Here is a 25,060-nt window from a genome sequence, read left to right as displayed (position 1 = left end):
CTTGAGCCTGAAAGAGAACGAAGCCCTGTCGACGCCATATACTTGGCGCGATGAGACGCTGAGCAAGGAGGGTCAGACGGGGCGGCCCAGCCGAGGATTCTCATGGTTCTGTGCCTGCAGGGACACCGGGGGCTAAGTAGCGCCCCCCCCCAGACGCACGTGACTCCCCTGGGTAGGAAATCCAGTCCATGGCTGCAGTCTCCCAGGGAGCGCGGGTCAGAGTGATCCGACTGGCTCCTGCCGAAGCTCAGGCCTGGCCGGTCCCCCGGCTCCCCCCCCCACCCCCCGCTGCAGACACAGCCAAGCCGAGGATGTTCCCAGTGATGAGGGCGCGTCCTCTAGCAGGATCTCCTCCACCCCTCCCCTCAAGGGCACGTGCGCCAGGAGACGACATCGGGGCATACACTGAGACTGTTCTCCCGATGCCCTCCTCTAGGTGCCCACGGCCAAGTCTGAAGCTCACCCTTTATCACAGACGCTGGCGTCGGGGACGGCCCTTACTGTGAGCGAGCTGCAGCCAGACTGAGCCGCCCCGAGGAGAAGGAAGGGAGGCCACCGACTCAGATGAATCTCATTGATTGATCAACACCCAATCTACTCTGGGCAGAGGCAAATACAGAGCACGAAACAATCCCTGCTTTCACTAAACTTACACTCTATCAGTAGAGACAAGCCCACTTATCAATAGATGCAGAATGAGAATAAGCCCACAGCCCTGTGGGAAGAAGGATGCTCACAGCACAGAGGGTCAGGACAGGCTTCATGCAGAAGATGCTTAAGCTGTGTCTGCAGGGAAGAGATTCTGGGATGCAGAGATGAGGAGTGAGTGTGCTCCAGGGGTCAGGTACTTCGGGTGCAAAAGCCTGGGGGTGGGAGATCAGAGTGTTGTGAATGAGGCAGAGACTGAGCCACAGGAGTATAAGTGGATGACGGAGGACTCCTAAGGCTTCTGCTCTCCAAGGGGCTGGTGGACTGGCCCTGGGTCGGCCACTGCATGGATAGAGGGGTCAGAGTGGGAGCTTGTCCCCTTTGGGCAGATCTGGCCGGCAACCGAGGGACCCTCAGACCCTTGAGAAGCATGCAATGTTCAGAAAGAACAATCACAATAATGGCCGACATTTCGAAAGCACTTTCAAGTTCACAAAGAGCTCGATTTGGACACTCTCGGCATTTTTGTGCCCACTTTATAGAAGAGGAAACTGAGGCTCATTGGAGTGGTGACCTGCTCAGTTTTCCATCACTGCCACTTGTGGGAACCTCAGGTCTTCTTGAGGCCTTTCTGAGGCCAAGAACACTGCTCCACCCAGAAGACCGCCCCCCCACCCCCCGAAGCTCTGAATACCTTTGGCAGGGGGCTTGCTTGCTGGTGGGCATTTTTCTGTGTGATCCCATGGAGGTTGTGTGGGAGTGGTTCTTCCCCAAGGGACATCCTGTACTCTGGGACTGTTTATATCTCCCCTGGGGGGAGGGTCCTTTCCAGGAGTGTGTGGTTGTGACAAGAAGGAAATTCAGGCAAGGTAAATGCTCTGAGACCCCCTCCATCCCTCCAGGGGTGTGTTCAAGAGCCCCAGACACTTGGGAGAAGGAAACTTTCTTGTGATGGGCAAATAAACCAAAACAGTCACAGACAGACTCTCTGGCCCATCTCCAACCTCCAGGCCTTTGTCCTGGTTGTTGTCCCTGACCCTTGAAGGGGTCCCCACCTCCTTCCTCACCTCTGGCTCCCAGAATCCAAAGCCTATGTCGAGCATCATTTCCTGATCCTGCCCAACTGGCTGCCAGGGCCTGGCCCTCCCTTGCCCACTGCCATCCCTCAGCGTGCCCTACTTCTTCTGAATGAGGGATTGCCTTCCAGAGCCATTCTCCTCATGGGCCCCACCCTGGCAAGTCTCCTTTTCAAACAAAGAGCAGGAAGAATCTGACCTGAGAAGGCCTGGAGGGGACGGGAATCCTCCTCACCAGTTTGGGGATCAGAGCAGCCCTGGCCCCTGGAAGGAGGGAGTCCATCTGCTCCCTGGTGGCCGTGACTTTCTGGACTAACCTGCCCTTCCTGGGGAAGCACCCCAGTGTGATCTTGTTGTTAGACTGTAAGCCTACCGGGGGCAGGGGCTGCCTTTGCTTGGCTCCCTCTGTGCCCAATGCTTGGCACATAGTAGGTGCTTCCTTAGGTAGTGGTCCTGTCCCACAGGACAGCGGGAACATGATTTGGATGGAAATGTCTCTCTTCTACCCCAGTACCTGTGTAGTTGGCAAAGGGGCAGGTGTGAGGACACCACACCCTTCCCCTACTGCCTCCCACAGGCACGTGTCCTCAGCAGCGGGAGCCCAGTAGGGCCCTGCCTTCTTCATAATCTCTGGTCCAAAGCTGCTGCTCTCGGATCTTCCTCCCCACCCTCCTCATCTAGGCCTGGGCCGCCACTGGTGTAGCCACTGGTATAGTTGCCCTGCCACGATGCTGATTGGCCTCTCTCTGACCCTTCAAGTAAGGGCTCTGACAGTGCGCCACGGCCCTTTGGCAGCCTGGCAAAGCCCAAGGTCCCTTCCAGGCTCAGGTTTTTGAATAATTGAAGGAAGTACTGAAGCTGAGTCAAAGGTCAGTGAAAATGAAGATGATTGGTTTTTTTTCCTCCAAGTTCATGACTCCCAGTCCCTCCCCCCCCCTCCCCCTACCTCTGCACCCAGGTGCAGGACGGTGACCCAAAGGACCCTCCCCTTACTCCATTTCAATTCAGTTTGAGTTTTAGCCGAGGTTGGGAGCCTGTACTGAGAGCTGGCTGGGGCCACCGAGGAGGTCAGGCCTAGGGAGAGCCACAGAGCCCGGCTTCCCCTCAGCTCCCAAAGAGTCTGTTCAGGATTGATAGTGTCATCAGCTCCAGTGGCTCCTGTCACCGGAAGGATCTGCTCTCAACTGCTCTTTGGCCTGTGAAGGCCGGGACAGCCCAGCCCCCTCCAGTGCTCCTTTGGCCCATGCCTCAGCCTCCTGGATGTGTGCCAAGCCCAGAGTGCTCTCCCTACTCACCTCTGCCTTCCGACTTACGGGCTTAACATTGAGTCAGCCAAAATTCCACCTTCAGTAAAAAGCCCTCCCTGGGCCCTGGAAACGCTAGTTCCTGCCCTTTGACACCATACCCCAGTTATCCTGCATATGTCTTGTTTGTGGGTAGTTGGCACATTTCCTCTTCCATTAGAGGCAGCGGGTGGGCCAGCGGACGGAGCCCTGGGCCTGGAGTCGGGGAGACCTGAGTTCAGATCCAGCCTGAGACAAAGACTAGCGGCACGACTCTGAATAGGTCACTAAGCCTCTGACTCAGTGTCCTTAACTGTAAAATAAGCGCATTGGCAGCACCTGCCTCGAAGGATTGTTGTGAGGACCGAATGAGGTGATCTGTGCAAGAAGCACTTGGCTCCTGGGGTCCAGAATCAGGCGGGATCAAAATGCGGATTCCCTTCCCATCCTCCTTCCCCTTTCCCCGTTAGACTCTGGGTTTCCCCTTCTGTCACATGGGAGGGTTGGACCAGATGGATTCTGAGGTCCTTTGGGTTCCCCTGCTCTGTGATCAAAGGAGGCCATGAGCTTAACCCTTTCAGCCCCGGAGCTGTGATCCTGGTTTCATCCTGCCCTTCGGCCTTGTGAGGTCTGTGATTTTATCCCCCAGGGCAGATCTCAGCCGCTCTGCAAATCAGCAGAGTCTGTGGCTCCATGCTCCGGGTGCTGATGAGCCCCTCTCCTTTTGGTCCTCATGACATACAGCCTGCCCCTGAACCTGTCCTCAAGGCCTTGCCAAGCCACGATGAGAGGAAGCATCGGTGGGAGAGGGGGCCTTTGGTGATACTCCCTCATCTCCAATCCCATCACCTTGGGGGCTGAAGTTCACATGTCACTCATTCAGGCTTGGCTCATCTTTCATTTGGGGGACACCCTCTCCCTCTTGGGGTCACAGATTCTACAAGGGACCTCTGAGGGGGTCTAGGGCAGCCTGCTCATTTTACCAGAGGCTGAGGCCCTGGAAGCCTGGGCACGGGAGGTATCCTCACGTAGGATGACGGGCAGCCCCTGTCTCCCACTGGAGGAGGCGAGGGGGTCTGCTTGTGGAGCAGCTGCCTCCACTCTTTGCTTCCCTTTGTTCTTTTCCAGTTGCCAGTGAAAGGGTTGGGGGCTACAGCCCTGGGAGTTTTAATGGCCGGGGGGACCCCGGGAGTGGACCGGGTTTTGCTGTCTCAGCCTGCTGGTTTTGCCAGCACATTCCCTGAGAAGCAAGGGGTGACATTCAGGATTGTGCCCCAGGCCACAGCCTTGCCCGTGAACAGCCCAGGGACTGAGGCTGGGGAGCCATCAAAGACCGCTGAGGAAAGCTCCCCCTTTTGTTTTCAGTGTATCGGGGATTGCCAGATGGCTAACTAAAAACTAATTGATGTTAAATAGAGCCCAGCCTTGAGTCACTGACCCTGTGTGTGCACGTTTGTGTGTGTGTGTGTACACATGAGGAATGTGGGGGAGGTATCCAATGGGGGTCTGAGCCAGCGACATTAGAGAAGGGATACCCCTAAACCTCTTGGGGAGTCTGCTGGCCCCTGGGGGGCAGACCCGGCTGCTCTGGCTCTGGGAAGGAGCACCTACTATGCACTGTCTCATAAGATCCTCACAAAAGCCCTCCTAAGCAGCTACTCTTGTTATCTCCATTTTACAGTTGACAAAACCAAGGCAAACAGGGCTAAGTGACTGGCCCAGGGTCACACAGCTAGTAAGTGTCTGAGCTGAGATTTGAAACCAGGTCTTCCTGACTCCAGGCCTGGTGCTCCGTCCACTGTACCACCCAGCCTCCTATGCCTCTGGCTCATCATGCCAACAGGACTCATTTAGATTTAGATCTGGAAGGGGCCTTGGAGGTCTAATCTGATGATGTCCAGTCAACCCCCCTAATTTTGCAGATAAAGAAACTGAGGCCCGGAGATGTTTGGCTTCAGCTGGGGTGCCCCAGACCTCCTCAGTGGTCTTCATTTGCTTATTAATTCACAAGTTGCATCCCTTGGTGGAATTGCAGCTCCCTGCGGGCAGGTTCTGTCTGTTTTCTCAGCTCCCTATCTCCAGCATTGGGCACATAATAAATATTTGGTCAAAAAGTGCTGAATTGAATTAAGTTGGAACAAGGTGATAGTCCCTTTAGTCGCTGTGGAGGTTAATGGATCGGGGAGGTTTTCTGGGTGGGGGGTGGGAGGTCAGGGACTTTCTCCCAGTTGTTATGACATCACCCTTAGTAGCCGGAACCATATCCAAGTCAGACCATGGCCCCAGGATCTGTGGCCGCCTCCCCGACTCCTTACCTAGGAGGGCACCCCCGCAGAATGGCCTCCCGTCCGTGAACAGCATGGCGATCCATGGGGAGATCCCCCTCTGTGAAAGGCGCCCACTGACCATCCTGGCCAGAATCTGCCTGGAGAACTTGGGGATCCCACACACTGCAGCCAGGGGAGGGAGGAACAGAGTGAGGGTGTTGGGGCCCAGGGCACGAAAACCACATCCTGAGAAAAGTCCCCTCTTACCCCCTTACCCCCTACTCCCTTCCCTGACCTACAGCCTCCAAGGGTCCCCCTCCCCTTCCCATAAGAAGGTAGCACCCCAACCCCTTACAGGGAAGATTGTTCCAAACAACAAATGACCAGCCCTCCTCCTGCCCTATTCTGCCTTGAAGGGTAATTCTGGTAGGACGCAGTGCAAAATACTTAGGTCTGAGCTCCGTGGCTGAGGGGCTGGGGTTGCCCCCCTGGGCAGCCACCTTGCTCCCCGGACTTGACTCCCTTTCCACTCGAATAGCTAGAGCTTTGGGCACCTGCCCATAAGAGCCTGGAAGCGTGTCGGGGAAGATGCATTGTCTGGGAAATGACCCCTGAGTTAGGGGCCATTTCCTTTAGTCAGTGTGTTGGTCTAAGTGGGGAGCTACCTCCCATGGCCTTGATCTGGTGCTGGCCGCCAGGGCCCCTGCCCAGCAGGTCGGCAAGCTGAGCCTTTCAGCAGGGCCAGTGTTACTGGTAAACGAGGCCCTTTCTTCCCTCCCCACTCACACCTACAAGACCTTAACAAATGTTAGCAAGGGACAAAGCCTTTCATTTGTGAAGATAGAACAGTCGAGGCTTCCTCTTTAACTCCTATTCATACTAACGGGTAAAGAGCTGGCACCAGGTTCTTTGTAGAGTGCAGGTCTTGAGAGAAGGGAAGAGAAGGGAGGAGACAGGCAGGAGGGTATTGAGGGACCAGAAAGGAGAGAAAGGAGGAGAGAGAAGTCGGGGGGGGGGCTGATGGCAATCTTCCCCTACATCTCCCCCCTGCCTGAGGTTGGTTTGGCTGCAGAGTCTTGAGGAGTGGGAGTAGCCGTGGAGGCCAGCCCCCATGGGGCCCTCGGTTGGGGCAGAGCCCATGGGCAGCCCCGGCGGGCAGGTGCATCATCTGACACAAGTCAGCCGGGGAGGCTGGGCCAGGGCTGGTCTGGGGACTGCAGATCCAGGCTGAACAGCCGGGCCCCAACTCCCATCCTTTCACGTCCCACGCTTGAGGGTCCTGCTGCCCCCACTTTCCACTCTCTAGATACAGAGGAGAAATCCAGCCCAGTCTCCTCCTTTTACAGAGGAGGCCCAGCAAGGGGGAGGGCTACACAGCGATGAAGCGGCAAAGCTGGGATCCCAACTCTTGTCATGCTACTCGCTACCTTCTCCCACCCCACCCCCAACCCCAGCAGTAGGTGTGGATTTGTGTCCTGGGTGGGGGGGGATGGAAAGAGCATTTAACTTAGGCCCATGTCCAGAGTTCGAATTCTGACCCTGTTACTTCCTAGCTGGGTGACCTTGGGCAAGTCACTGAACTTTACCCTGCCTCAGTTTCCCTTTTTTTAAATGAAGGGGTTGGCCTTGATACCTTGTTAGGCCCCTTTTAAATCTTGATTTGTGACCCAGTGAGTGCAAGGGCATGTCACCAGGGTGTCAGAAAGGAAGGTCTTAGAACAGAACTGCTGCCCGCCCCATTTTTCTTTAGAGGGACTTTATTCCCAGCTCGGCCCCCGAGGAAAGAAGGGACCTCACAGGCCTGGTGAAGCTTGTGCTATAGAGTATACAATGTGAAGGCCTTCCAGCCCCGGCAGAGACAGAAGTTTGGTACTTGTCACTCTCAAAGGTCAGAAAGTGGGAGCCTCCTGCCTATCGTCTCTGCTGCATTCTCGGGCAGGGGGTGAGAGCAGAGAAGCACAGAGGGGTTTCCCCAGACCCCCGGACCCTTCCTATGATGGCAGGGAAGCACAGAGGGGCTTCCCCAGACCCCCGGACCCTTCACATGATGAGAGTTCACTGGAGACAGAGCCCCCAGCTCTGGATTCCTGGAGAGCATTGAGGCCAAGGTCAGAAGGACCAATGAGAAAGAAAGGGGAGGCCTGAGAGCTTAAGGCCCCCAGAGCCCTGGGAAAGGAGGGGACAGTTCTGAGCCTCCAGCCTCCCCTGAGAAGATGGCTGGGCTTGTCGGCGTTCAGAGATCAGATGCTGGCATTGCAGTGAGGTCTTCAGGTCCAGAATGGTGGTCAAGCAGCTTGGTAAGGTCCCACGGGGGGTCAGAAGCTGGGACATTAGCAGAATCAGAGCCCAGTCCATCATCGGGCAGGAGGCAGTGGGTGCTGCCAGACTCTGGAAGAGGGGAACGTTGAGGCCGGGGAACAAGAGCCAGGGAGGCAGAAGATCTGGTGCCACAAGTGGTCTCTCCTGGCCTGAGTTAGCCCTTCCCACATCTGTGTGTATTGGACTCAGGCCTGGGGTGAAATTCTGTTGGATGGGCTTCTCAGGCCCTGGATGGCCTCTCAGGCCCTGGATGCCACCTTTATCTTGGTGTTGCCCGAGGCTATTGAAGTGGCTGTTTAGAACTAGCCATGAGGGGCTATGGCCATGACCTTGAACTTCAGGGCAGTTGGGGGGGGTGGCTTAGGAGAGGAGTGACCTGGTAGCTCTATTCCAGCCTAGGCTCTCTGAGTGCCATTTGGCTCATTGGGGGCAAAGGTCTCCCAGAGGGCACAGGGCCAAGGGAAGGGGGGTGGGCTCTAGCTTCCTTTTGTGAGGCCTGAGAAACTTGAAATCGGTGTCTTGGGAAATCTGGACCTTTGCCCTCCCTCTGCCTGTATTCTACCAGTGGGCAGTGGAACGGAGGGAAGGTTGGCCTAAGGGCTCTGGGGGGCCCAAGGACCCCTGCAGGTCAAGGATAACCCATTGCCAGGACAGTGGATGTAGGGAGGGCCCCTGTGCCCATCTGGGCACTTGGGATGTGGCCTCGGAGTCTTCAAGCGAAGCCCAGCCGGGAGAGGGGGTGGAGTGATGTGGTGGGGCTCACGGAGCCAAAGCGCGAGGAGGTGCCGACTTGCCAGGACCAGCCAGGCCCCTCCTCACCGCTCTGCCTCTACGTCCACTTCCACGTGACCCTGAGGGGAGCCCAGCTGGGCCCACACCCAGTCCACGTAGTTGGAGACCTTGGTGTAGACGCCATACACCTGCTTGCTGCCGCACTCTTCGGGGCCGCCCCAGGACACGAGCCCCTGGGCCACCCAGCGCTGGCTCCGGGGGTCCTGGATGACGAAGGCCCCCCCGCTGTCTCCCAGGCACGTGTCCTTGCCTCCTTCGTAGTAGCCGGCGCAGAACATGTTCTCCGTGACGCTGTAGTTGCCGGATCGGGACTCGTAGCTGGCCTTGCACTCTGCGTGAAGGACCACGGGCAGCTTCACGTACTGCAGGATGTCCGAGAGGGTGCGCATGCCGCTGCTGATGACCTCATCCACCGTGATGTTGGGGTTGGAGATGCCCCAGCCGGCCACCAGGCCCAGGGTATTGGGCAGGGGTCCTTCGGGCTCCGGCGCGGGCAGGCAGACGGGCAGGACGTGGGGCCCCAGGGGCACGGGCTCCCTCAGCTGCACCAGGGCGATGTCGTGGTTGTAGTTCTGGATGTCGAAGTCGGGGTGCAGGATCACACGGGCCGCTGTGCGGTTCACCGCCCCCGACTTGTCCCGAACGTCGTGCAGACCCAAGTAGACAGTCACGTGCTCCTTGGAGACGGGGATGACTGTGTTGTCCCTTCGCTGGGACCGCAGCACGTGGGCTGCCGTCAGAACCCAGGACTCAGAGAGGAGGGCCCCGCTCCCAAACCACTTGTCGTTGGGTACCCGGGAGGTGTCCTCCACCACGATCAGGGCCTGCCAGGGGAAGAAGCCCGGCTCGGCGTTGCGGCCGCCGATGATTCTCTTGACCAGGGCGGGCAGGGCGTGGGAGGGCTGACCACATACTGTAGGAGGGGAGAAGAGGGGAAGCGAGAGACAGAGAAACCAGATCACCAAAAGCGGACGGGAACAGGGAGCTCAGAGATACCACGCAGTGTTAGATTATGCCACCCGGAGGGTTCGGTCTGGCCTCTGTCCCCTTCCTCCCCGGGCTCCCTCCTCTCCTGATTGCTTATCAATAAAGGGATAGATAACGTTTCTCAATGCTCCAAGCCAATGGAGGGGGCAGGGCTGTGGTCATCCCCAAACCTTCCTTTTTTCCTTTTAAAGGGATAGGTTGGTCTTGTTGATCATGGGTGGCATTAGCCCCAATTACTCCTGACAGTAGAGATTGATTCATTTTGTCTCTGTATACCCAAAGCCCAGTACAGTGCTGAGCATGCAGTAAGTGCTTAATAATTGCTTAGTGAATTGAATTCAATGGCATTGCATTGAGTTACGTTGGACGATAGGGTAGTGGGGGGAGGCCATCTGGTGCTTTGCGAGGGGGTCGGGGATCATGGCTCATGGGGTAACAGGACTGCGAATTTCAAGCCCTACCTTCTGCAGGAGGTCTTTCCAGAGCCTTCCTCTTGAGGGGTACCTTCCTTCTACTCTATACATCTGGTACGGACCTGGACACTGTTTCCCCCTCAAACTGTGAGCTCTTCAAAGCCAGGGATCATTTATTTTTGCCTTTCTTTGTATCCCAAGTGCCCAGCTCGGTGTCTGACACACAGTAAGTACTTAATAAATGCTTGTCATTGAATGGATTCTGACTCAATCCAAATGCACGAAAAGGTGATCTTTGGCCAGGGGCCTTAGCAGGAGCAACAGGACTCTTGGATGCTAAACCTAGATTTTTAGACAGTCTTCTTCCCTTTTCCTGGTGCCTCAGTTTCTTCATCTGTAAATGAGGCAGTACCACCCCCTCTACCATTTCTCTACTCCCTCCCATCCTCAGAAGCACAAATGAGAAAGCACTGGCCAGTTTCTTTCACTGCCTTAGACTAAAGGGCTCTGGAAGTGTGGCTATGCTGGAAATAGAGAGGACCTTGAGGGAGGTTTTGCATGGTCCATCTGTGTGACTTTGGGTAAGTCATAGGATTGTAGATTCAGAGATAGGAGGGATAGTAGAGGCCGCCTGGTCCAGCCCCTCCCTCTAGAGGGCCTCGGTTTCCTCGCTTGTAAAGAGGGAGGGTTGGCTACTCAGGGACCTCTCAGGTCGCACCCAGGGATGTCTCTGTGAGTCTGGAATTCCAGGCCAGTGAATGATGCCAGACCACACTCTTCCTTCACCCCCAGGGTGTTTCTGAGCACATGCCACATCTGGGATCAATCTCTCAATGACACACTCATTTGGGGCTGCTTGTGTCTTCCCTGACACTGGGTCGGATTAACTCGAATCATTCCTTATTTCAGGGAAAGTTTTCAGATTGTGGAGAGATGCAGCTCATTGAGGGCAGGGACAGTTCCGTTTTTCTCTTTGTGCCTTGGCCCTTAACATTGTTTCAGTTCAGATCTGCGATTTCTTTGGTGTCTGACAGACAGTAGGTCTTAATAAATGCCCATTTTTTGGTATAGAGAACTCCCAGTAAGGAAATTCCCTTATCGATGCAGAATGGCAGTGCTCTACAATTAACAGGCTTCTAGAGAGTTGTCTGGGGCACCAAGAGGATGACTTGCCCAGGGTCACACAGTTAGTTCTGGTCAGAGGAAGGATGGGACTTGAACCCACATCTTCCTGACTCTGAGGCCAGCTCTCTGACTTCCCCTCCACTAGTCTTCCTCTTGCCTTATATATACACTAAGCGCTTAATAAATGCACGGCAATGCTCCAATGCATGTTAAATGCTCCAAATTAAATTAAAAGAGAGGGACCTTGTAGTTGGCCTACCTGCATTCTTGAAGGGTATATGAGACCTGAAGAATTGCAGGGGAAGTCCATACAGAAATTAAAAATTAAAGAGAGCCCTGCCCCCATGCCCTCCAACATTAAAGTGAATAATGATAGTCACCCTAATAAACTTTGGATCTATATGCATGCTTTGAACTTGCTATGTGAGATCTCACTGGTGTGCGATGGCAGTACCCAGGTTGTGGATGATCACGGGTTCACAGTCCTCAAAGTTCACCAGCTTTGCACGTCTCTAAATTTAGCTGGGCTGCTTCTTCGGTGACACACACGGGATGTGGACCTGAGCCTGTACTGAAAGCCATTCTAGCTCGGTAGGGCCTTGCCCTCCCCTGGTGTAGCCTCTGAAAACCCTGAATAATTGGAGCATGGAGACAGAGTTCCCCTGATCATGGAGAACAGGTCTCATAAATGGCAAATCCAGGGGAAATAATAGCTGATGCTTATCTAGTACTTTAAGGTGGACAAAGAAATAGACCAAGAAGTAGACAGAGTTATAATTCTCACTTTGTAAATGAGGAACCTGAGGCACAGGGAAGTGTTTGGACCCTGGTCACAAAACATGTACTGGAGGGACTCAAACCCAGGCCATTCCTGACTCCAAGTCCACAGCTCCCTCCTTCAAACTGAAACCTAACAAAGTAGCCTCACATTTCCCAAAACACTTCCTTATTAACTTTAAAACAGTAACACCAGCAACAAAACTCATTCCTTAACTTACTGAAAATTTGGTAAAAAAAAACCCAAAAAAGTACTTTACTGTGTCGTTAGCCCTGCCTGAATTCAGATTTTTTTTTTCCTCTGTCCTTGGGAAGTTTCCTCCTTCCAAACTAAAGAGAGGCCTGCCAGATTGTTCTGGGCAGCTGATCTCCCTTGGGCTGCCCCACGGCTATTTGACGCTCCATTTTCTAATCCCATTTCTATTTTGGAAGAAGGGATGTTAGCTAAGTCCGGAAAACACAGGCTGGAGGTGAAGGCCGACACCGTCTTTTCATCATTCCAAAGACTGGGAGGAAGACTAGCTAGCCTGGGGCCTCTGTAGGTACACAGGTGAAGATGAAATGCAGAGAGGAGGAAATTATCTAACCCCAGTGAGTTCAGGCCTTCTTCTAGTGCAGAACCCAACTCCCTTGGTGCAAACCATGCCGTCCAACTGGGCTCACGCCACACTACTTAGCCCATGCTTGCGTGCACCTGTTAGTTTGGGTCTGCTGGGTCCCTCGTTAGTGAGGCATGCGTTAGTGACTAAAACGGAGGGCATGCAGCAATTTTCTATGAGCGTGGCATCTCCTATTGAGCCCTCGAGGAAAAGAACTAAGGAAGCTTGCCAAAAAGGCTTCAGAGAGCATGCTCGGGAGGGTCTCCTGTTAATACGGATGTGGTCAGCCAATTAAATGGGTCTTATGGGGGAAGGGCATGCTGAGCTGTGGACAGGCCTTCTTGGTGGGCTGACAGGGACGCTGTACTCAATGGCCAGAGCAGGGAGAGGTGGCATAATCTACCAGCAATGATGCCTGGATCCTTCCGGGAGCCACCCATCATTGCTCCCTGGAACCCCGAGGTACCTTTTGGGGAGGAAGGGTCTTAGCAAACTCTGCTCCGCCGAGGAAAGCCCCAGCATGCACATGCCCCAGCTGACGTCCTGGCACCCGGCTCCCCTTCCCAGAGTGGGACGGTCTTCCAAACGGCCCCAGCTGATGAGAGAGAAGCTCAGACAACTCGTCCCCTAGTGCAGGTCCCGGGGCTCGGGGCTCGGTGATGAGTCCTCCGCAAACCAACGTCCTCTTGGCGTTCCATTCAGGTGTCAGACCTGTGTGAGCCTTCTCCCTGAGTACAATGGACCGGACCTCCCTCACACCTGGCCCTTCAGATTCCCTTAGAATTTCTCCACAGATTTAAAAGCCTTGGAATTGTTTTCTGGAAGCTTGGAATGGAAAACCATTTCCGGGCCTAATGGATTTCAGCTGTTCCCTTCCTCAGTGCCAACAATGTCCCAGAAACACATGTTTAACGCCCAGTGGGGGGCTCCTGTGGCCAGCACCCCAGCCAGATGTTTGCTGGCCTTCGCTGGAAGCCTCCAGTGCTGGGGACCCGGAAGCGATTTCTGTTCCCTCCCCAGTTACCGGACAGCCCTCAGGGCAGGGAATTTGTCCTCCAGCAGTCTGGTGCTGACCACTCATCAGTTGTTACTGGGTGCTGAGCATCCACTTTGGTCAAAGCTACGGATCGCTGGCCCTGACACAAACGTGGATGGAACATTGGGCTGGCGTGTCTTGTCTTCTCCTCCCTCCCAGATCTGTTTGCCCTTTAGAGCACTCTCATACCACATAAGGCTTGGCATTCGAAGCCCTTCCCCATCTGCCCCCCCCTACCTTTCTAGGCTGTTACATTGTCCTCTCCTTCCTGCCCCCTGCAGCCTGGCCACACTGGCCTTCTTTTTCCATTGTGACCTTGCATTTTCCAGGCTCCACACCTTTGCCCTGGCAGTGCCCCCTACTTGGAATACATCCCCACCTCGCCTCCACTTTCTGAGCTCACCTCTAGCACCAACTCCTAATGAAGCCTTTCCTGACCCAGCCAGCTGTGGGCTTCTCTCCTACAAAGTGAGCGCATTTATTTTGCATGTTTTCTATCTTCTTTTATGTGTATGGATTAAATGGAGCTCTGAACAAAACCTGGAAGACGAGAGTTCTGGTGGTGCTTCGGACACTTGCTAGATTTGTGACCCGGGACAAGCCTCCATTCCGTGATCTCTAAAATGCCCACCCAATGTTGTGGTGAGGACCCAATGAGATGACATATGCAAAGGGCTTTGCAACCTCAAGTGCCACATAAATGCACGTGCTGTTATTATTCTCCTTTTGTCTTCAGATCCCTGGTACCTGGTACAGTGTCTGAAATGCCAGGATAGGGACTGGGACAATTATTTCATTGGTAAAGGGAACACCCTGATGAGGTAACTTCCTCCAGGAGTGTGGGTTGGCACCTCTACTCTCAGAGGTTCAGCAACTTGCCCAAGGTCATTTAGTCACTTTGTGTCAGAGGTCAAATTTGAACTCGGGTCTTCCTGGCTCTAAAACCAATTCTACCCACTGCACCTCACTGCCTTTTGCCTGGAGAAGAGTAAGCGCTTAAAAAGGCCTCTTGGATTGATTAAATGATGGCATCTTGCATAATTATATCATCTGGAACCCCTGAGGATGCTTTGTATTTGTCCAAGCAAGGGCCTGCCTTCAGGCACTCCCAGCGATTGCTGTCACTAGTCTGCCTCACCCTCACAGTGTGGGCAAAGCCTTGTGCCAATCCAGGGACAATCTTTCTCCTCCATAAGGTGATGGTGATGGACTCAGTAGCCCTGGTGCCTAGCACACAGGAGGGGCCTAATCAGTGTGTGGTCTTGTAACAATTGGAATAACGCCACCTGCTGGATACTAACTGTAGAAGAGTTCTGCCCATGAAGCGAAGGTCTTTGAGGGCAAGACCAGGAGTCTTTGGTATCAGGAAGTGACGCGGACTAGTGGGAGGAGGAAGGAGGAGACGGAGGCGCTCTTCCTTTTTGACTCTGGCGGAGAGCGGAGCTAGAAATGTGCTCTCCCTTTAATAGATAGGAATCTAGGCCTTTCTTTCTCTTTACCAAATTCTTATTCTCCTTAATAAATGCTTAAAAGCCTAACTCTTGCTAAAGCTTATAATTTATTGGCGACCACTCATTAGATATTTTAGACAGTTTAGCTAGAATTTTAGCCCTTAACAGTCTGTTGAGCTGAGCTTTAGGATTCTGTTTTGTTTTTTTGTTTTTTGCAGGGCAATGAGGGTTAAGTGACTTGCCCCGGGTCACACAGTTAGTAAGTGTCAAGTATCTGAGGCCAGATTTGAACTCAGGTCCTCCTGAATCCAGGGCTGGTGCTCTACCCACTGCGCCACCTCGCTGCCCCCAGTTTTATGATTCTGCCCCTGAAGACTTGGCAGGAGCCAGGTGTGCTCCTCCGCAGGAGGAGGTGGGGGGCAGGGTCCTGACTCCGGTGCTAATTATTAATCATCATAATAGCGATAATAGCATTTATAAAGCACTCCAGACAGACAGGGTCCTGACTCCCACATACTGGCTCCTGTCACTGACATCACCACCGCCACCACCGTCATCATCATCAGTAATACATAGGATCAATATAGCACTTACATATTATCTCTGATCCTCACAACAAGCCAGGGAGGCAGCTATTGTTATTACTTATTCCCATTTTATAGATGAGAAAGCAGAGGTAGACTGAGGTTAAATGACTGGCCCAGGGTCACACAACTAGTGGGTGTTGGAGGTCAGAGTCCAAGTCCAGTGTACCCATGTTAGCCTGTCCCTAAACTCCAGCAAGTTCTTGCTCTTGCTCTGATCCATTCTCCCCCTGCAAGAGCTGTCTTCGGCATGCTTCCCTATGTCCCTGAGAATTGTCCCTGGCTGTGCGTACGGGCCAGATTTGAAGGGGGTGGGAGAAATGGCCTCTTTTCTACCCCCTGCACATTGAGGATGCTGTACCCAGCAACACTTACTGAGGAGTGACTCTTTTCCACAAGCTCAATTTTACTCTCGACCGGCTGCATGTGCCAGAGACATAACTAAGGCAGGACAACTGGGCTATCACCCTAGGAAGTCAAAATCTAGAGGGTGCTGACCGCACCGGATTAGACAGAAATCAAACCCTACCCTCACCCCCTTGCCCTTGGTGGCCACTGCCTGGGCTCCTTCCAGCTCAAATCCACCTATGGCTTCTGTACTTTTAGAATCTGGTATGTCCGTGATCCCTCACAGCCTTGATCCAAAATGCTCACCAGTCCCCCCTGGCCCATCTCCTACCTGTCCAGCAGAGGCTGGGCCTTGGGCCGCTCTGGCTGGGTGCCCTTCTCACCAATGGTTGGGCCCCAGGTGAGTCCCTTCCTCTCCCAGCACTCTCCAGGAGTGGCTTGATCAGTGGGCTGTGGGCCTCCTAAGGAGGCTGTGTGTGGTCCAGGCCGGGAAGGCCTGTGAGCAGGGATTAGGGCATTCTGATCAGTGGCTCTGAGAAAGGCCAGTGGCTTCATAACATTGGCCTCTCCAGCCGGTAGCTGGGTAGCCTCTGGGACTGAAGGAGTGTTCTTGGAGCCCCCTGTCACCCAAGGCTGGTCGCCACCCTCCGTCCTGCCCTCCCTAGTGATCAATTGATTGACAGGGTTCATGTCACATGGAAGGGGGATCAGCTGTGCTCTGTTTGGCCTCGCAGAGAAGAACCAGGAATCCTGGGAAGAAGCTGCAAAGGAGACAATCTAGGCTTGCTACCAGGAAAAGCTCCTTCCCGAGCAGAGCTGACCAAGGGGGAGTGGATGGCTCTGGGATTGGGGGGGGGTTCCCCTTCACTGTCAGTCTTCAGGCTTAGACAGGTGTGTGGTGGAGGGACTTTAGCTCAGGTTGGGAGTGGACTCACTGGCCTCTGAGGCCTCCTTCATCTAGGGATTTGGGGATGGGAAAAGATAAGCCTGAGATGAGAATAATGGTCAGTTCTGGGCCCCAAAGCAGGTGAGGCACGCGGTGAAAGACTCGGCCGCCTGCTCTCAGACAAGGACCAGCCAAAGTGAGCTTCTGTTGGCTCCACAGCCCCTCACACTGGGCCCTGTTTCCCACCTGGGGAGGGGTCTTTGCAGAGGCTGGCTGGGCTGTCCCCTATGCCTGGAGGGCTCTCGCTCCTCCCCCTTGCCCCAGAAGCCCCAGCTCCCTTTAAAAGCAGGTTCCAGGGCACCTCCTGCAAGAAGCCTCTGCCAATGGCTTCCCCTCAGCTCCTCCCATAATGCTTTGTATAGATCAGCCCTCACTTAACTGTGTATCCTCTATTTGCTGCTGGAGAAAAGCCTGCTTGTGGAGGGCTAGGCCTGCCTCGGCATCCCCAGTGCCTAGGACACAGCATTTTTGAGGGGGAGGAGGAGGACTAAATGCAGGGAGGGGGCTCTGGTTGGGACCGATGGGTCTGGCCATCACCCGGGCTCCTGGTGGGACACACTGAACTCTACCCAGAAGCTGTTTGGGAAAAGCAGAAAGCAACTGGACTTGCTTCCCGGAGGAAGGCAGTCCTGGCGGCTGTGGTCGGTCTGGGCACAGAGCGAGGCTGAGCTGGCCAAGCAGTGGCTGAAGATCTGGGCCCAGCCCTCTCCCTTCCTCTCTGGGTGACTCACCCAGAGCCTGGAGGCAAACAGCTCTCCTTGTAGAAAGTGGAGCTCTGTGGCCCCTGGGGCGAGAAGTGTGGACCGCCACAGGGCACACAGTGGGGAAGAGCACACATTCAGGACAAGGGGGCCACAGGCTCCCTGTCCTAGGCCCAGGTGGGCTCCCTTGGGTGAGATTTTGGGACCGTGAGACCATGAGGAGGGGACTGCTGGGGCTCAGCACTTAGCACAGCCCCCTGCACACAGTAGGTGCTTCATCAACCCTTGATTTGACTTGACTTCCTGCTCAGAGGTAGTCAGGACTAACTGACCTCTGAGGCTCTGTTGGGCTCCGAGATGGTCATTCCCGGATCCCACTGGTCTGAAGAAAACCTCTTAAAATGAGAAATGGTGGAAGGAGGTTCAGCCTACGGCCTGGGGGTCCCTTAGCTGAACCAGGGGGCTTCCCATCGATCTAGAAGAGGCAGCCATCCTTATCCTGGCACAGTGAAGGAAGCCTGGAAGCATCTTTTCTCACCAATACCTGGCTAGAAATGCCCTCCACCACCTGATCCCCTGAGTCTTTCTGGCCCTAATCCACCATCCAGTGGCTCAAGTACGGTCTGGCCTAGCTGGCCCAGGAAGCCAAGATGGCACTTTCCCCAGGCCCACCCTGACCTCCCCAGCCTCCATGCATGAACAGTGACATCAGTATTTGCCTTCCCTCCCCCATGGAATGCTCCTCCTCCCAAACTTTCCCTGTTAAATCCTTTCTCTTTGAAGCTCACCGTGGGTGCCCCCTCCTCCATAAAGCCTTCCCTGATCTCCCAGCTGGAAGTCTCCCTGCTGCCACCCCAAAATGCTTGCATCAGCTGGGGCAGCTCTCTCCTTTTCCCACATTCTCCTTTGTATCACCCGTATTTGCAGAAAGAGAGAGGACCAGGGTTTGAATCCAGATGCTGCCACTACCTGTGTGACCTTGGACAGTTTACTGAACCTCTCCAAGCCTCAGTTTCCTTTTCTGTAAAATGAATGACTCAGAATAGATCTCTGCAGTCTCTTCCAGTTTTTACACCTTATAAGTCTATGACACAGAAAGCAGAGGCAGAACTAACAGCAATAATACTACTAATGAACAATTACAGCTAGATTGATGTGAGGCTTCCTCTGTGCCAGGCACCGTGCTAAACGCTTTGTGGTCAGTATCTCGGTGGGTCATCACAGTGACCCTGCGAGGTGGGTTCAATTATTTCCCCCATTTTACAGATGAGGAAACTGAGGCAAACAGGGTTAGGTGACTTGCCCAGGGTTGCATAGCTACTAAGTGTCTGAGTCTAGATTTGAGCTCCGGTCTTCCTGGCTCCAGGTTACTGTTCCCTCCAGTCTAGGGCATTGCTGAGAGTGTAGGGCAGAGGCCCACAGGAAGGGTCTGAAAGCGCGGTGAAGCCCCACGGCCAGCACTGGCCCTCTGGAGGGGGCTGCTCCTTGCAGCGGTAGCCCCTCCAAGTGCAATCTGTGTCCTAGGGTATGGGCCCTCGGCCCAAGGGAGAGGGAGGGCCTGCTGGCCAGTCAAGGGCAGAGGAAGAAGAAGGGGAGGATGGGAGGGAGGAGCCTTCTTTTGGCTTCTGGACAGTGAGCCGCAAATCCAAGGGAAAGCAGAGCTCAAAGAAGGGGGAGGGGGGGCGGGGCTTGGCTGCTTTTGTCCTGGAAGCTGATACCATCGCTACAGCAAACCGTCAGCATGATGGATGGGTGTTCTCTGAGCTCACTGGCTGCAGAGCTCCTGGGGCCTGGGGCCTCTGCAGGAAGGGTACTCTGAGCAGCCCAGCCCGGCTCAGCCTAATCTAGCCCAGCCCAGCCCAACCCGGCCCAACCCGGCCCAGCCCAGCCCAGCCCAGGGCAGCTAAGGAGGCCATGCAGAAGGCCCAATATGAATCTAGTCCAGTCCAGCCCAGCCCAGTCCAATCCACCCCAGCCCAGCTCAGGGCAGCTAAGGAAACCCATGCAGAAGGCCCAATATAAGTCCAGTCCAGTCTAGCCCGGCCTAATCTAGCCCAGCCCGGCCCAGCCCAGCCAGTTTTCCTGGTGAGGTACCTGGCAGACAAGTGGGTAGTTTTCTCCCCAGCTCTCCATTCATCCAGATGCCTTGGGCCTCACAGGTGTATGTGCCTAGAAAGAACCAAAATAATAGAAGAGTAAAGAGACCCAGACAATGAGAGGGACGGGGCGGGGGAGGGAAATAAGACAGAGAGAAGAGCAGGAAGCAGACAGACAGCTGGACACTGGGACAGAGCTCCTGGCCCCACAGCTTTGGGGCTGGAAGGTCCTCAGGAGTCTAACCCCTCCCTTTGCATACCACAGGGGAAGCTCTAGGAGGAGTGCATAACAGAGGCAGGATCTGAATCCAGGACCTTTGATGTCACAGCCCATTATAACACTAATTATCCAAGAAAGCCCCAGTTTCCCAGGGTTGTTGTGAGGATCAAATGAGATACTATTTGTACCCTGACCCTTACGATGTTCTGTGAATGCGTGCTGCTGTTGCTGCTGCTGTTACACCACTTGGTCCATACAAGATCATGCATTTCAGCTACAATATGCTCAAAAAGGGGGCATTCAGCCTTCCAGGCAAAGGCAGTCATGCCTCTGGAGAGATCTCCTCCCGAGGGTCAGCTCTCCTTGTTGGAGAAACTGCCCTTCCTTCAAGTCTCCCCTCCCCTCAGTTCTGCTGCCCTCCCGGGATAGACAAAAGAAGTGTGACCACTTGTGCATGTGGCAGCCCTTCAAATGCCCAAGGATGGCCGACATGCCCAGAAGTCATCCCTTCTCCAGGCTGACCGGTCCTGGGTCCCTTCTCCACTCCAGTTAGTCTCCAAGTCTCTCCCACTTGACAGAGTTCTTCTTAAATGGATGCCTAGAGAAGGCCGCAGCATCCCAGCATGGTCTGAGCAGGGTCTCTGGGCAGTGGGACAGGTCCTTGTCCCTCCCCATGCCTGCTTTAGTGACTCGTCCAAGGCCAGCAGCTGCAGAGGACTCCCACGTCCCATTCTGGACCCAGTGAAGGGTGCTGAGAAGCAGCGAGGCTCCAAGGCAGCACAGAGTTGGGTTCGAGTCCAGCTCCCGACCCAGACCTGGCTGTGTGATCTTGGGTAGGTTCTGCACCTCCCTCTACACGGAGGAGAAAGTTTGGCCTCATACTGGTGGAGGAAGTCTCTGTGACTAGTGAAATCGCTGTCCCGAAGGGGACGGTGAAGGGTCTTATGGGAATCAGGGTTCTGGGGGTGCTCAGCGCGGAAGATTCTCATGGAGAATGGATTGTGTTTGAATGTCCGCCCGCCTCGCCCTTCCCTCCCCAGCCCCCCAAGCGTGCTGGAGGCTGGGCCTCACCTGTGATGGCTGGAAACAACTTGTAGTAAGGCTGCTGGCAGGAGTAGCGCACCTCGGACCTGTACGTGGTGAGGTTGCTCTGAGTGGCAAAGGTGACGCGCCCGTGCTCTAGCTCCGCTGGGGCGCCGCAGTCTATGACTGAGAGAGAAGACGATCAGCCACGGCCCCGGGCCTGGGGGCCTCACCCACCCTTTGCTGCCCAGTGCTACGGTGGCTGGCAGGAGCCCCGCGGGCCCCGGGAGCCGACCTCCTCCCTCTCAAACATTCCCACCTCCAGGTCCGCAAAGCCACATCCCACATAGGCCACTCAACATTCCACCTGCCTGAGGCATCAGAACGCGTGACTCATGGGGTGACTCCTGGCTCCACTGACCGCACACTCTGACCTCCTTCCAGCCTCAACTTCAGAATGAGTAAGAGGATGGAAAAGAAGCCTCCAAAAGCTAATTCTAGTCAGGGCCGGTGTGATTACCCACCTCGGCCCTGGCAGGAGGAAGTGTGGGGAGAAACCCTGAGACTTCCGGGTCTCTCTTTCAGATGGTTGGTGGCTTTTGGATCTGAATCCTGGGGGTCACTCTGGCTGGGAACATAATGGTCGGGGGTGGGGGAAGCCTCGATTTTTAAGGACTCAGCAGTTTGCTCTGCCTGGAATCTTGGAGGATGCAGGAGGCAAGGGCTTCCCCTGCCAGCATCTGGGGGCCCTTTCGAAAAAACTCCCTTGTTTTGGGGGCTTGTGCCTCATTTCTGGAGGGCCCCCAAGTCTGTACCTGTGTTCCTTCTTCCTGACTCTTCAGAATTCAACTTTTGATATCACAGATGGCCCAAACTCCCTAAAAGCCCAGTGGGGCCTTTTCTGGGGCTGTGGCCTGGAAGGATGGATAGAGTTGGAACCTTTGCACAATTGTGTATGGGGGGTTAAATTTAAATGTGTACAAATCTATACCCTGGACACCCCTCTTGGACTTTCCCAGTGCAAGTAGTGCAGTAGAAACCCTCCAGCTCTTCATTCATGCCGTGAGACTTTGCCACATTCATCACTGCCATAGAACCCCCCACAACAGAGTTCTGTCATCCCCTGGTGGCAGGTGACTTATTTCAAGCAATCATCTATACAACAAAATCCAGTCCAACAAAGCCCAGTTATGGATCCCTCGTGGGTGCTTGTGACGATATTTCACAGGTTCATCATTTTGTCTTTCATTCTTTCTTTGGGAGTTTGTGTTTTCTTCTGCCAACATCCTGTGTTGGGGTGAGACCCTGGCATTCAGCTAGTCTTGGCAGAGATTCGCTAACACTGGGTTCCTCCATCACTCTGTCCTTTTTCTGAGATTTCTAGAGGAACTGAGTCATATCAACCCCAAGAGGACCAAGGACCCTCAGAAGTCCCATCTCTGAACTTTTTACTCACTCTCTCCCCTACCCAGACCAGGTGGCTTCCAGACCCTTTCAGGGGTCAGGTCCCTGCATCTCAAGCCTGCCTCTGAGCAGCAGCACTAGGGCTTCAGCGCTACTGCTGATTTTCCTGTGAAACAGCAACACCTTTCACTCAAAGGGTGACATTCTCAGCATCATCGACAGAGAGTGAAAGCAAAAGGGAAACTGTTTCCGGGAAAGTCTAGTTCTGGGAAATTGTGCAATGGTATACCGCACTCGTGCCCTCCTTCCTGCAGTCAGTGCTATTTTCCTGTACTTCTGCAGACTCTCTCTTCTTCCTGTTTTATTCTAATTAATTGCAGTTTCTGAGACGCTAGAGTCCTACCTTCTGTACAACTCAGTGGGCCCACTGCTAGGCACACATGTACACTCACATCCCACCTAACATGCAATGTAGGTCATGATGTCTAGAATCATTAACCCAAAGGGCTGGAAATGTTTGTGGATGGGCGGGCTATTGAGGAACATGATGGAAACACAGGAAAGAACAATTTAAGCTGTACCTTCAGTAATGTGATCACAACTTCCAAGCTTGACTTGGTCAAATAATCTTAATGCTACTGGCAAAAATGGGATTTTATTGTATTTCCATTTTTATTGCAGAGTGTATATTAGCAAGGTCCCCTGGCTAATGTACGACATTAGCTACTGGACATTGTACATTATCTGGCTAATGTTGAACATTAGCCTGTTCTTGACTCCTTACACATATACACAAGCTTCCAAAGCTTCACTGTATTTAATCTTACGGAATAGGATTTTCGCTAGGAACTTGTAATGGCCTTTTTCATTCAGAACCTAATCTGCCTTCTTTTGGGTAACAGGCAGAGAATGTTCATCCACGACCTTAGATGATATTCTGACATTGTGAATTCTCCCTCTCCCCCCATCTCATTAGTTGATTAGGTAATTATCGCAGTCCAAATATTTCTCAGCTTCCCTCCTCCCTCTCAACTGTCCCACCAATTTGGGCCAAGGATGGGAAAAGAAAGATCCCATGATTCTTTAAACAATTCTCTTCTCATTGGATTAGGCAGTCTGATTCATGAAAAAATACACTAAAACATATTAATGGAGGCAGACTCTGGGGTCAATGGAAGGTGAAGACATTTATTTATTTTTAAGCTACACAGCCCTCCATCTACATGTGATTAGATCAGTTTTTATCTTTTCTTCTCTTTTCTGAGCCCAGATTTTCATAGTACTCTTGGAAGGAATTTGTAGCTAAGCCTTTCTCTTCACCTCTCTGACTGGGCCAGATGGGTTCCTTCTGCCGTGTGTCCTGACACATGAGAGCATCCCACTGTTGGATGTCTGCCTATGAACTAAGGTCCGTGGCATCACATCCGGGACTGTCGCACCTTCCCCTCCCTTCACTTCCATACTATTGGGCCAAGAGTATTCTTTGATTTTGCATTTCCTCAGTTTCCCTCTGTCTCTCTTAACTCTTTCTCTTCTATTTCCAAGATCACATCTCTGTCTCTCTCCTTTCTTAATGCCTATGGCTCATTGCTATTTCTTTTCCTTCCTCAGGGTTTATCTGATCCTGAACCAGATCTCCTCACTCTCCTTCGATCTTCGGGTTACCCCCCCCCCCAGATGTTGAGTCTCAGGTGCACTGAGTAGGGATGAGGTTCATCAGAATGAGGACCAAGCCCATTGGTCCCAACCCCCAGTGACCTCTAGATGACATCGGGCAAAGCCACTGTCCCTATTCTCCCAAAGTGCCCTCTGGTCCATCCCATAGTCATACCTGGACCCCTCTCTGGACCAGGTCTGAACTGGGGAAGAACGCAAGGATACGAATAGAGGAGGGGAGGAGGAAGGCACTTTGGGTAAGGGCCCATCTCTATAACCTGACAAAGGCCCAGGCCTTCTGATCAGAGAGCTGCAGGTGCCATCTGATTATATCATTTCAGGGTCACTGTGTTTTCATGGAGTACGGAAAGGTCTCATTAAAGGCAGAAAAGCCTGCAAAGCCCAGAGGAGTGAATCTCTAATGGTGGTATTTCAGGCACTGGGACAGGGGCAAGAAGGCCTGTTAAGAGCTCCTCAAGCCATACCCCACAAGAAGCTACCTAGTTTGAGTACCCCTAAGACCATCCTCTTTTGGAGAATGAACAGCAAATGAAACAGTGGGAACATTTCAGCATCAATGTCTTTTGCCTAAATCACACTGGTCATTCCATGGAGCTCACGAGTCTGCCATTACCCTCCTTCTGCACTCCCTTGGCTGCAGACTGAGTCATTTGTCTCTGGTTCTCAGACCCAATTTGCCCTTTGAAGGAGGTTAGAGCTGCTTGGCACTGTGCAGAGCCTAATTCCCTTTTCAGTGATGCTCCTGAGTCAAAGTCTGAGAATGAGCAGGGATGGGGATGGAACTCTTAAACAGGAATTGCCAAAGAAGTCGGCCATGTCTCTGGAGCAGTCCATGAAGGACTCAGGGCTGGGTTAGATGGAGATCCATTCATACTGATCTGCAGAAGTCCCAGGAAGGTCTTGGGAGGTCCCGGAGAGGCTGATACATCTCAGGAAGACAGTGCCAGGTGGGTCCTGCCGGTCACTCGGTCTCCTGTTCTGTGGGGAGTCCACTCTCTGTTCCGTTTTCAGGTTCTGCACCCATGGTGAAGGATAGGAAGGGATGGGGAGGAGCCGAGGAAGAAGCCACAAGAGAGAGGGGAAAGAAAAAAAGACAGGGGAAAGGGAGTGAGAGAAAAGAAGAGAAAGAGAGATTACTGGGCAGAGCAGGAATAGATCATGCAGGAAAGACAGAAATCATTTCGCCCATACTGGTGAAGTTGCGCAGGGTTGATAAAGGCAGCATAAGAGAAGGGCAGCTGTGGGTGGTGGGCTTTGCTGGATCTTTGTGAATTCTGGATGTGTCATT

General features: G+C 53.6%; 1 protein-coding gene across 4 annotated transcripts in view; it reads right to left on the bottom strand.

Moving 5' to 3' along the window:
- Positions 1-25,060, bottom strand: part of MASP1 (MBL associated serine protease 1) — a 97,754-nt gene that overhangs the window by 11,426 nt on the left and 61,268 nt on the right. For 2 of the 4 annotated variants that reach the window (XM_043993022.1, XM_043993023.1), the window contains exons 9-11: positions 20,740-20,877; positions 19,447-19,521; positions 5,323-5,457 (exon numbers count right to left, since the gene is read on the bottom strand). In XM_043993022.1, coding sequence (XP_043848957.1) covers positions 5,323-5,457; positions 19,447-19,521; positions 20,740-20,877 — 348 coding nt within the window. Of the gene's footprint in view, positions 1-5,322; positions 5,458-7,013; positions 9,299-19,446; positions 19,522-20,739; positions 20,878-22,748; positions 24,787-25,060 lie in introns of those variants that run through there. The other 2 variants (XM_043993020.1, XM_043993025.1) reach the window with 2 other exon arrangements.

Source organism: Dromiciops gliroides, chromosome 3, assembly GCF_019393635.1.
Source record: "Dromiciops gliroides isolate mDroGli1 chromosome 3, mDroGli1.pri, whole genome shotgun sequence".
NCBI lineage: Eukaryota > Metazoa > Chordata > Mammalia > Microbiotheria > Microbiotheriidae > Dromiciops > Dromiciops gliroides.
This window is presented reverse-complemented; position numbering and strand designations above follow the sequence as displayed.